Source organism: Heptranchias perlo, chromosome 15 (assembly GCF_035084215.1).
Source record: "Heptranchias perlo isolate sHepPer1 chromosome 15, sHepPer1.hap1, whole genome shotgun sequence".
Classification (NCBI taxonomy): domain Eukaryota; kingdom Metazoa; phylum Chordata; class Chondrichthyes; order Hexanchiformes; family Hexanchidae; genus Heptranchias; species Heptranchias perlo.
This window is the reverse complement of record NC_090339.1, coordinates 63,123,218-63,135,016: the sequence shown is the minus strand read 5'-3', so window position 1 is coordinate 63,135,016 and position 11,799 is coordinate 63,123,218. Positions and strand designations below refer to the sequence as shown.

The window sequence follows — 11,799 nt, the reverse complement described above, 5'->3', positions numbered from 1 at the left end:
CCAATGAGATAAACAATCAGATAATCTGGCTAAGGAATACATGCTGGCCGGAACACTGGAAGAACGCCCCTGCTCTTCTTCGAAATAGATAGAGCAGGAGGTAAGAGAGGAGGGGGAGTTGCGTTCTTGATTAGGGAGAACATCACGGCAGTAGTGAGAGGGGATATATCCGAGGGTTCGCCCACTGAGTCCATATGGGTAGAACTGAAAAATAAGAAGGGAGAGATCACTTTGATAGGATTGTACTACAGACCCCCAAATAGTCAACGGGAAATTGAGGAGCAAATATGTAAGGAGATTACAGACAGCTGCAAGAAAAATAGGGTGGTAATAGTAGGGGACTTTAACTTTCCCAACATTGACTGGGACAGCCATAGCATTAGGGGCTTGGATGGAGAGAAATTTGTTGAGTGTATTCAGGAGGAATTTCTCATTCAGTATGTGGATGGCCCGACTAGAGAGGGGGCAAAACTTGACCTCCTCTTGGGAAATAAGGAAGGGCAGGTGACAGAAGTGTTAGTGAGGGATCACTTTGGGACCAGTGATCATAATTCCATTAGTTTTAAGATAGCTATGGAGAAGGATAGGTCTGGCCCAAAAGTTAAAATTCTAAATTGGGGAAAGGCCAATTTTGATGGTATTAGACAGGAACTTTCAGAAGTTGATTGGGAGAGTCTGTTGGCAGGCAAAGGGACGTCTGGTAAGTGGGAGGCTTTCAAAAGTGTGTTAACCAGGGTTCAGTGTAAGCACATTCCTTATAAAGTGAAGGGCAAGGCTGGTAGAAGTAGGGAACCTTGGATGACTCGGGAGATTGAGGCACTAGTCAAAAATAAGAAGGAGGCATATGACATGCATAGGCAGCTGGGATCAAGTGGATCCCTTGAAGAGTATAGAGATTGCCGGAGTAGAGTTAAGAGAGAAATCAGGAGGGCAAAAAGGGGATATGAGATTGCTTTGGCAGATCAGGCAAAGGTGAATCCAAAGAGCTTCTACAAATACATAAAGGGCAAAAGGGTAACTAGGGAGAGAGTAGGGCCTCTTAAGGATCAACAAGGTCATCTATGTGCGGAACCACAAGAGATGGGTGAGATCCTGAATGAATATTTCACATCGGTATTTACGGTTGAGAAAGGCATGGATGTTAGGGAACTTGGGGAAATAAATAGTGATGTCTTGAGGAGTGTACATATTACAGAGAGGGAGGTGCTGGAAGTCTTAACGCGCATCAAGGTAGATAAATCTCCGGGACCTGATGAAATGTATCCCAGGACGTTATGGGAGGTTAGGGAGGAAATTGCGGGTCCCCTAGCAGAGATATTTGAATCATCCACCGCTACAGGTGAGGTGCCTGAAGATTGGAGGGTAGCAAATGTTGTGCCTTTGTTTAAGAAGGGCGGCAGGGAAAAGCCTGGGAACTACAGACCAGTGAGCCTGACATCTGTAGTGGGTAAGTTGTTAGAGGGTATTCTGAGGGACAGGATCTACAGGCATTTGGAGAGGCAGGGACTAATTAGGAACAGTCAGCATGGTTTGTGAGAGGAAAATCATGTCTCACGAATTTGATTGAGTTTTTTGAAGGGGTAACCAAGAAGATAGATGAGGGCTGTGCAGTAGACGTGGTCTACATGGACTTCAGCAAAGCCTTTGACAAGGTACCGCATGGTAGGTTGTTACATAAGGTTAAATCTCATGGGATCCAAGGTGAGGTAGCCAATTGGATACAAAATTGGCTTGACGACAGAAGACAGAGGGTGGTTGTCGAGGGTTGTTTTTCAAACTGGATGCCTGTGTCCAGCGGTGTGCCTCAGGGATCGGTGCTGGGTCCGCTGTTATTTGTTATTTATATTAATGATTTGGATGAGAATTTAGGAGGCATGGTTAGTAAGTTTGCAGATGACACCAAGATTGGTGGCATTGTGGACAGTGAAGAAGGTTATCTAGGATTGCAACGGGATCTTGATAAATTGGGCCAGTGGGCCGATGAATGGCAGATGGAGTTTAATTTAGATAAATGTGAGGTGATGCATTTTGGTAGATCGAATCGGGCCAGGACCTACTCCGTTAATGGTAGGGCGTTGGGGAGAGTTATAGAACAAAGAGATCTAGGAGTACAGATTCATAGCTCCTTGAAAGTGGAGTCACAGGTGGATAGGGTGGTGAAGAAGGCATTCAGCATGCTTGGTTTCATTGGTCAGAACATTGAATGCAGGAGTTGGGATGTCTTGTTGAAGTTGTACAGGGCATTGGTGAGGCCACACTTGGAGTACTGTGTACAGTTCTGGTCACCCTATTATAGAAAGGATATTATTAAACTAGAAAGAGTGCAGAAAAGATTTACTAGGATGCTACCGGGACTTGATGGTTTGACTTACAGGGAGAGGTTAGACAGACTGGGACTTTTTTCCCTGGAGAGTAGGAGGTTAAGGGGTGATCTTATAGAAGTCTATAAAATAATGAGGGGCATAGATAAGGTCGATAGTCAAAATCTTTTCCCAAAGGTAGGGGAGTCTATAACGAGGGGGCACAGATTTAAGGTGAGAGGGGAGAGATACAAAAGGATCCAGAGGGGCAATTTTTTCACTCAAAGGGTGGTGAGTGTCTGGAACGAGCTGCCAGAGGCAGTAGTAGAGGCGGGTACAATTTTGTCTTTTAAAAAGCATTTGGACAGTTACATGGGGAAGATGGGTATCGAGGGATATGGGCCAAGTGCAGGCAATTGGGACTAGCTTAGTGGTATAAACTGGGCGACATGGACATGTTGGGCCGAAGGGCCTGTTTCCATGTTGTAACTTCTATGATTCTATGATTCTATGAAATAGTGCCATGGGATCTTTTACGACCACCTGAGAGGGCAGACGGGGCCTTGGTTTAACATCTCATCCAAAAGACTGCACCTCCGACAGTGCAGTTCTCCCTCAGTACTGCCCCTCCGACAGTGCAGCACTCCCTCAGTACTGCCCCTCCGACAGTGCAGCACTCCCTCAGTACTACCTCAGTACTGCCCCTCTGACAGTGCAGTGCTCCCTCAGTACTGACCTTCTGACAGTGCAGCACTCCCTCAGTACTGCCCCTCCGACAGTGCAGCACTCCCTCAGTACTGACCCTCCGACAGTGCAGCGCTCCCTCAGTACTGACCCTCCGACAGTGCAGCGCTCCCTCAGTACTGACCCTCCGACAGTGCAGCGCTCCCTCAGTACTGACCCTCCGACAGTGCAGCGCTCCCTCAGTACTGACCCTCCGACAGTGCAGCGCTCCCTCAGTACTGACCCTCCAACAGTGCAGTGCTCCCTCAGTACTACCCCTCCGACAGTGCAACGCTCCCTCAGTACTGACCCTCCGACAGTGCAGCGCTCCCTCAGTACTGACCCTCCGACAGTGCAGCGCTCCCTCAGTACTGACCCTCCGACAGTGCAGCACTCCCTCAGTACTGACCCTCCGACAGTGCTGCACTCCCTCAGTACTGACCCTCCGACAGTGCAGCGCTCCTTCAGTACTGACCCTCCGACAGTGCAGCGCTCCCTCAGTACTGCCCCTCCGACAGTGCAGTGCTCCCTCAGTACTGACCCTCCGATAGTGCAGCACTCCCTCAGTACTGCCCCTCCGACAGTGCAGTGCTCCCTCAGTACTACCCCTCCGACAGTGCAGTGCTCCCTCAGTACTGCCCCTCTGACAGTGCAGCGCTCCCTCAGTACTGCCCCTCTGACAGTGCAGCACTCCCTCAGTACTGACCCTCCAACAGAGCAGTGCTCCCTCAGTACTGACCCTCCGACAGTGCAGCACTCCCTCAGTACTGCCCCTCCGACAGTGCAGCGCTCCCTCAGTACTGACCCTCCGACAGTGCAGCACTCCCTCAGTACTGCGCCTCTGACAGTGCAGCACTCCCTCAGTACTACCCCTCCGACAGTGCAGCACTCCCTCAATACTGCCCCTCTGACAGTGCAGCACTCCCTCAGTACTGCACTGGGAATGTCAGCCTGGATTAGGTACTCAAGTCTCTGGAGTGGGGCTTGAGCCCACAACCTTCTGACTCAGAGGCAAGAGCACTACCCACTGAGCTGTAATAAATTGGATAGCCAGGTGGTGAAGGATAGAACATTAGAGCCTGATCTTCAGTTGCTTCTAAGCCTTTGTTCCCGGAGATCCACGTGACCCACTCCATACCCTTGATAAGCTCTCTTATAAATGGATACGAGAGCCCCAATTGATACGCATCACCTGAATACAATTAACACTAATTGATATAAATCGTATGGATACAATTAACATGAGCCACCGTTGATACCTATCCTTTACACATAGCAATTATTAATAACTATTGTCGTTTAAAACAGCTACTTTTGCCATTTATAGAATGAATTGAATTTATGGAATTATAACCTTGAATTCTACTTGTCCTAGCAAATGATGAGGTGGGTTCTGGCTGAGATTGCTGGAGGTAGAAAGTGGCCATTCCCTCTCCTAAATATAATCACTTATGCAATACTCATGTTTTAAATTAGTGAATGGATATATGGGTAAATTGTACAATCCTGGCACGGAACTTAATGGTTGTTTAACCGTTCTAATGAATTGAGAAAGCCACCTCGGTCGTGCTGAAAGCCACTCCCAAATTCCCAATTGTCATTCCCGTTGTGCTGGGCACGCTAAGTCATAAAGTTGACCCAACACTTCCGTTACCCAGGATATGCAAAGCCGAATAGAAATAAAAAGAAAAAAAAATATCCATCAAGAACGTGAACTAAAAACAGAAAATGTTGGAAAAATCCACATCAGGTCCATCATGCTCTGTAAAGAGAAAAGATAGTTTTATGTTTGGGTGCAGACAAATCCCCCAGAACATTAACCCCTTTTCTCCTTTCAATTGCTGTTCTTTTCCAGGATTTTCTGTTTTCATATGAAGCTCAGTACTTCCAGCCCCTGGCGCCAATTAGCAGCCTATCTGAACCAGTGGCTTGAAAACATTAAGAAAGAAGTTCTGTAAATTTGAACTGACAGTTATTAGGGTTTAAGAACGAGAAAAGACAATCCAGCTCCGAAACATCAGCCCAGATTATGTCTTTAAGCCTCAGAGTGGGACTTAACACCGATCGTCTAACTCAGAGCTTTGCCAACCGAGCCAAACTTTCACAGATGCATACACTGAGGGTCCTACAGAGTTATAGGATTATTCACACTTGGGTGGGGTTTCACAGTCAGGAGGCTGTCAAAATCATGACGAGTTTAGATAAAGTAAGTTCTGCATTGGCAGAAGGGTCGAGAAGCAGAGGACACAGATTTAAGGTGATTGGCAAAAGAACCAAAGGCAACGTGAGGAAAAACTTTTTTACGCAGCGAATAGTTGTGACCTGGAACGCGCTGCCTGAAAGGGTGGTGGAGGCAGATTCAATCGTGGCTTTCAAAAACAAATCGGATAAATATTTGAAGGATAAAATTCACAGGGCTACGGCGAAAGAGCGGGGAAATGGGACGAACTGGATTGCTCTTACAAAGATCCGGCACAGGTTCGATGGGTCGAATGGCCTCCTTCTGTGCTGTAACGATTCTATGATTCTATAAGAAACATAAGAACATAAGAAATAGGAGCAGGAATAGGCCATACGGCCCCTCGAGCCTGCTCCACCATTCAATGAGATCATGGCTGATCTTCGACCTCAACTCCACTTTCCCGCCCGATCCCCATATCCCTTGATTCCCTTAGAGTCCAAAACTCTATCGATCTCAGACTTGAATATACTCGACAACTGAGCATCCACAGCCCTCGGGGTAGAAAATTCCAAAGATTCACAACCCTCTGAGTGAAGAAATTCCTCCTCATCTCAGTCTTAAATGGCCGACCCCTTATCCTGAGACTATGCCCCCTAGTTCTAGACTCTCCAGCCAGGGGAAACAGCCTCTCAGCATCTGCCCTGTCAAGCCCCCTCAGAATCTTGTATGTTTCAATGAGATTATCTCTCATTCTTCTAAACTCCAGGGAGTATAGGCCCATTCTACTCAATCTCTCCTCATTGACCCTCCCGGTTCAACAAAAAGTTTTTGGCAACTTTTTTTCAGTGTTTGACACAATGCAACTGAGTGACGCATCGAGGTCAATCATTTTCCGACTGGCACTGCTCCCGTACGAATTTTTAACACCCTTGTACTAAATCCTTTTGTGCACTTTTTTTTAAATGCAGCTGCTATCCCATTTATTTCATGCAACGTTGTGTTACTTGCTCATAATTATGACAAAAGTTCTGTTCTGTCCGTTATCTTGCAGTGGTGGCAAAAAGCAGTAGCACCTTTAATTTTGGAAGTTCAGCCACTGGGAAATGTTGTTTTGAAGTTAGATTATTTTGTGTGTTTACTGTCAAATTTATCCATCCAGGAATCTCTAGCGCAACTGTCATAGAGAAAAGTTCTTTGCCATACTGCCTATCAGTGCTTCCAGACATGAACCATCCACATGTGAATTATTCACTCATAACTCAAAAGAACTCACTTGAGCATAACAATTAAAGCCATGTACTGTCCCATCATTGCCTTCAGTGGGGAAGGGGAGCGTGTAGAGTTGCTAACTCTGATTGGATGTATTCCTGGAGGTTTCATCACATGACCTCCTCCGCCCAACTGTCGCGCCCCTCACATTCCCCCCCGTTGGTTGCCCGACACGTCCATCTTTGCGGAGCCCCGCCTTCCTACGGCCAACTGCAAAGCAAACGCACTCTTCGTTAACCCGTTTGGACGATTCTTGACTGCCAGTCAAACAGCCTTTTCTTTCCCATCACCGGCATTTTTATAACCAATAAACAAAAGTGCTGAAAGTAAAAAAAAAACAATGTTTTTTAATGTCCCTATGATTTTTATTCCTGGGTGTTTTTGCTCCCAGCAATATCCTGGAGATTAATCTTCAATTCCTGGAGACTTGGCAACCCCCAGGAGTGTGCAATGTTTCAGAATGTATCTGAAGACTTTGTGTGAATCAAGGATCTGAAAAACAATCGCTGTTGCAGTTTGAGTGATGCTGGTGGGAGGACCAATATCAGTTACTCTTGTCAGCAGATTGTGGGTGGAAATTCTCCATTCAGACCACAACGTAATTGTAACAACAAGCACTGTTAAATTGCCAGCCATTAGTGTGGTCAGTTTTTCAGTTAACCTGATGAGTCAACACAATCAGTCATTCCAAAAGTTGAATCTGATTCACCGCCTCTCCTCCAAGCACTCTGATTTCTGTGGCCAATTACAAGACTCAAGCAGTCTAGGAGACAGAGTGGAATGGCCTAATTGAATACAGTGCTTGTAATTCCCAACAGGATTTCTCTGTATTGATCAAATAGTTTATCATTCTTTCTCTGTATTTAATTCACTGTAGTATTAATTCATTCCATGTTGGGTATAGGGAAGGGGCGTTGGTGATGTGGGTAATTAACCATCCCATCTTGACACAAATATCACCCCATGATAAAGTATATCAGATGTTCACTTATTCACAGGTAAGGTGGACAAATTGTTCGTTTTTCTTAAAAGTCGGATTGCTGCTCTCAGAAGTTGCAGATTAGCTACATTAGCGATGGATAATGGGTCTGTCAGTCACAGCCAGGACCTGATCCTGTGATCTTAAATGTTAGATTATCAATCTGTTGTAAAACTGTTGGACATTCAAGTGAATTTTATTTTTAAAAGACTGTCTCTGTTGTTCTTCTTCAAGTTAATCTCCTCTGAGCTGATTGAAGTGACTTGGACAAATGTTGAGTAGCCTTAACAGAGAAAGCAATGGAAAATAAAACAGAAAATAATGAAACATAAGAACATAAAAACATAAAAAATAGGAGCAGGAGTAGGCCATACGGCCCCTCGAGCCTGCTCTGCCATTCAATCAGATCATGGCTGATCTTCAACCTCAATTTCACTTTCCTGCCCAATCCCCATATCCCTTGATTCCCTTAGTTTCAAAAAATCTATCGATCTCAGCCTTGAATATACTCAACGACTGAGCATCCACAGCCCTCTGGGGTAGAGAATTCCAAAGATTCACAACCCTCTGAGTGAAGAAATTTCTCCTCATTTCAGTCCTAACTGGCTGACCCTTTATCCTGAGACTATGTCCCCTCTCCAGCCAGGGGAAACAGCCTCTCAGCATCTACCCTGTCAAGCCCTCTCAGAATCTTACATGTTTCAATGAGATCACCTCTCATTCTTCTAAACTCCAGGGCATATAGGCCCATTCTACTCAATCTCACCTCATAGGACAACCCTCTCATCCCAGGTATCAATCTAGTGACCCTTCGTTGCACCGCCTCTAAGGCAAGTATATCCTTCCTTAGATAAAGAGACTAAAACTGTACACAGTACTCCAGGTATGGTCTCCCCAAAGCCCTGTACAATTGCAGCAAGACTTCCTTACTATTGTACTCCAATCCCCTTCCAATAAAGACCAACATACCATTTACCTTCCTAATTGCCTGCTGTACCTGCAAAACATATATGAAATAATGTTGTTTTCAAATATGTATGCATTCTGTCTGTAATGGCAAATGCTCCGCCCCGACCCCCATTGCCATGTTCCCCTCCCCGTTGCCTTGCCCTCCGTTGCCATGCCCTCCATTGCCATCCCCCCTCCGTTGCCATCCCCCCTCCGTTGCCATCCCCCCTCCGATGCCTTGCCCTCCGTTGCCATGCCTTCCGTTGACATGCCCCCCTCCTCCGTTGCCATGCCCCCCTCCTCCGTTGCCATGCCTTCCGTTGCCATGCCCTCTGTTGCCATGCCCCCTCCTCCGTTGCCATGCCCCCCTCCTCCGTTGCCATGCCCTCCGTTGCCATGCCCTCCGTTGCCATGCCCCCTTCCTCCGTTGCCATGCCCTCAGTTGCCATGCCCCCTCCTCCGTTGCCATGCCCTCTGTTGCCATGCCCCCCTCCTCCGTTGCCATGCCCCCCTCCTCCGTTGCCATGCCCTCCGTTGCCATGCCCCCCTCCTCCGTTGCCATGCCCTCCGTTGCCATGCCCCCCTCCTCCGTTGCCATGCTCTCCGTTGCCATGCCCCCCTCCTCCGTTGCCATGCCCTCCGTTGTCATGCCCCCTCCTCCGTTGCCATGCCCCCCTCCTCCGTTGCCATGCCCTCCGTTGTCATGCCCCCCTCCTCCGTTGCCATGCCCCCCTCCTCCGTTGCCATGCCCTCCGTTGCCATGCCCCCCTCCTCCGTTGCCATGCCCCCCTCCTCCGTTGCCATGCCCCCTCCGTTGCCATGCTCTCCGTTGCCATGCCCCCCTCCTCCGTTGCCATGCCCCCCTCCTCCGTTGCCATGCCCCCCGTTGCCATGCCCCCCTCCTCCGTTGCCATGCCCCCCGTTGCCATGCCCCCCTCCTCCGTTGCCATGCCCCCCGTTGCCATGCCCCCCTCCTCCGTTGCCATGCCCCCCTCCTCCGTTGCCATGTCCCCCCGCCCCGCGGAAGTGTCGTCAGGGTCCGGTGCGAGGCGGAGCCGGGGAGCCGAGGCCGCGGAAGCTGATCGGGAGCCGGGGAGCGGAGCGTGGACCATGGCCGGCCGGAGGGACACGAGCTCGGGCGGCGGCTTCCCTTTCCACGGGCTGCTGCCCAAACAGGAGACCGGGGCGCTGGGCTTCGTCTGCCGGCGGCCCGAGTGCGACGGGCGGGGGGCCCTGATCGCCGTGCTAGACTCGGGGGTGGATCCGGGGGCCCCGGGGCTGCAGGTAACGGAGGCCGGGGTCAGGGCCTGGGGGCGAGGGCTCCCCTGAACCCCCTTAACTCTCCCTGATTCCCTTTACTGCTCCCCATGTTCCCCTTTAACTCCCCCCATAACTCGCCCCTTTTCCCCTTTACCGTTCTGCTCAAACTCCCCTGAACCCCTTTAACTGCCCCCCCCCTGCAACTCCCTCCCCCCCCCCCCCCCCGATCCCCTGCGACTCCCCCCCCCCCCCCCCCCGATCCCCTACAACTCCCCCCCCCCCCCCCCCCGATCCCCTACAACTCCCCCCCCCCCCCGATCCCCTACAACTCCCCCCCCCCCCCCCGATCCCCTACAACTCCCCCCCCCCCCCCCCCCGATCCCCTACAACTCCCCCCCCCCCCCCCGATCCCCTGCAACTCCCTCCCCCCCCCCCCCCCCGATCCCCTGCGACTCCCCCCCCCCCCCCCCCGATCCCCTACAACTCCCCCCCCCCCCCCCCGATCCCCTACAACTCCCCCCCCCCCCCCCCCGATCCCCTACAACTCCCCCCCCCCCCCCCGATCCCCTACAACTCCCCCCCCCCCCCGATCCCCTACAACTCCCCCCCCCCCCCCCGATCCCCTACAACTCCCCCCCCCCCCCCCCGATCCCCTACAACTCCCCCCCCCCCCCCCCGATCCCCTACAACTCCCCCCCCCGATCCCCTACAACTCCCCCCCCCCGATCCCCTACAACTCCCCCCCCCGATCCCCTACAACTCCCCCCCCCGATCCCCTACAACTCCCCCCCCCGATCCCCTACAACTCCCCCCCCCGATCCCCTACAACTCCCCCCCCCCCCCCCCGATCCCCTACAACTCCCCCCCCCCCCCCCCGATCCCCTACAACTCCCCCCCCCCCCCCCGATCCCCTGCAACTCCCCCCCCCCCCCCCCGATCCCCTGCAACTCCCCCCCCGATCCCCTGCAAGTCCCCCCCCCCCCCCGATCCCCTACAACTCCCCCCCGACTCCGATCCCCTACAACTCCCCCCCCCCCCCCCCCACCCCGATCCCCTACAACTCCCTCCCCCCACCCCGATCCCCTACAACTCCCCCCCCCCACCCCGATCCCCTACAACTCCCCCCCCCCCCCTGATCCCCTACAACTCCCCCCTCGATCCCCTATAACTTCCCCCCTCGATCCCCTATAACTTCCCCCCTCGATCCCCTATAACAACCCGTGATCCCCTATAACTCTCCTCCTGATCTTTCAACTTCCCCCGATATGTTACGTCAGGTGTCTAAACTCTTTGAGGGTGAAATCCACCTTCAGCGGGGGTGCAAATCATGTGGCAGCAGTATTGGCAGCTCGCTGTCCGTCGCCCGATTTTCTAGGGCACTGTCTAACGGGCGGCTGATCCATTGCCACTCGCTTTACGTTATCGTCAAAGTCGAGTTTCACCCCCAAATTTTGTTTCTGCTGGCTGCTTAGGCCACTTATAAAGTTAAAATCCATATTCCCATAAAGTTGCATAAGTCTCAAGTTGTTGATGTTAACAAATCTTGATCTTACTGAGGATTTATCAGTGAGGTAACTACTAATTCTTGCCACTTGGCTCCAGCTAACCCTCTAAGCCAGTGCCTCAGCGGTACAGAGATCCGGGCTGAACAAGCAGTGAGGAGCTTGCCAGTGTGTTCTGCAATGGGAGGACTGTGGCGTTTGCTGGTTAGGCTCCAGCCGTTCCTTTCCCCACACATTTGGGGGTCGCTAAGCCCTGGCTGTCTGGACCTGGGTGAGTGGGATGTGTCACTACGGAGAGAGATTGCGCCCTCAATATTGGGCAAGCAGAAGCTCTACCTGTATGGATACATAAATGGCTTGGAGGGAAAAGGAAGAAAGACTTGCATTTTTATAGCGCCTTTCATTTCATCCCAAAGTGCTTCACAGCCAATGAAGAACTTTTTAAGTGTAGTCACTGTTATAGGAAACGCAGCAGCCGATTTGTGCACAGCAAGATCCCACAAACAGCAATGTGATAATGACCAGATAATCTGTTTTAGTGTTGTTGGTTAAGGGATAAATATTGGCCAGAACAGCAGGGAGAACTCCCCCACTCTTCTTTGAAATAGTGGCCATGGGATCTTTTACGTTCACCCT

The 11,799-nt window shown here is 50.9% G+C and overlaps 1 protein-coding gene across 1 annotated transcript in view; it reads left to right on the top strand.

The window, feature by feature from the left end:
* Positions 1–9,453: 9,453 nt before the first annotated feature.
* Positions 9,454–11,799, top strand: part of LOC137333147 (tripeptidyl-peptidase 2-like) — a 113,837-nt gene continuing 111,491 nt past the window's right edge. Inside the window, exon 1 of the mRNA XM_067997323.1 lies at positions 9,454–9,685. Within this exon, the coding sequence (XP_067853424.1) occupies positions 9,512–9,685 (174 nt within the window). The 5' untranslated portion in view covers positions 9,454–9,511. The remainder of the gene's footprint in view (positions 9,686–11,799) is intronic.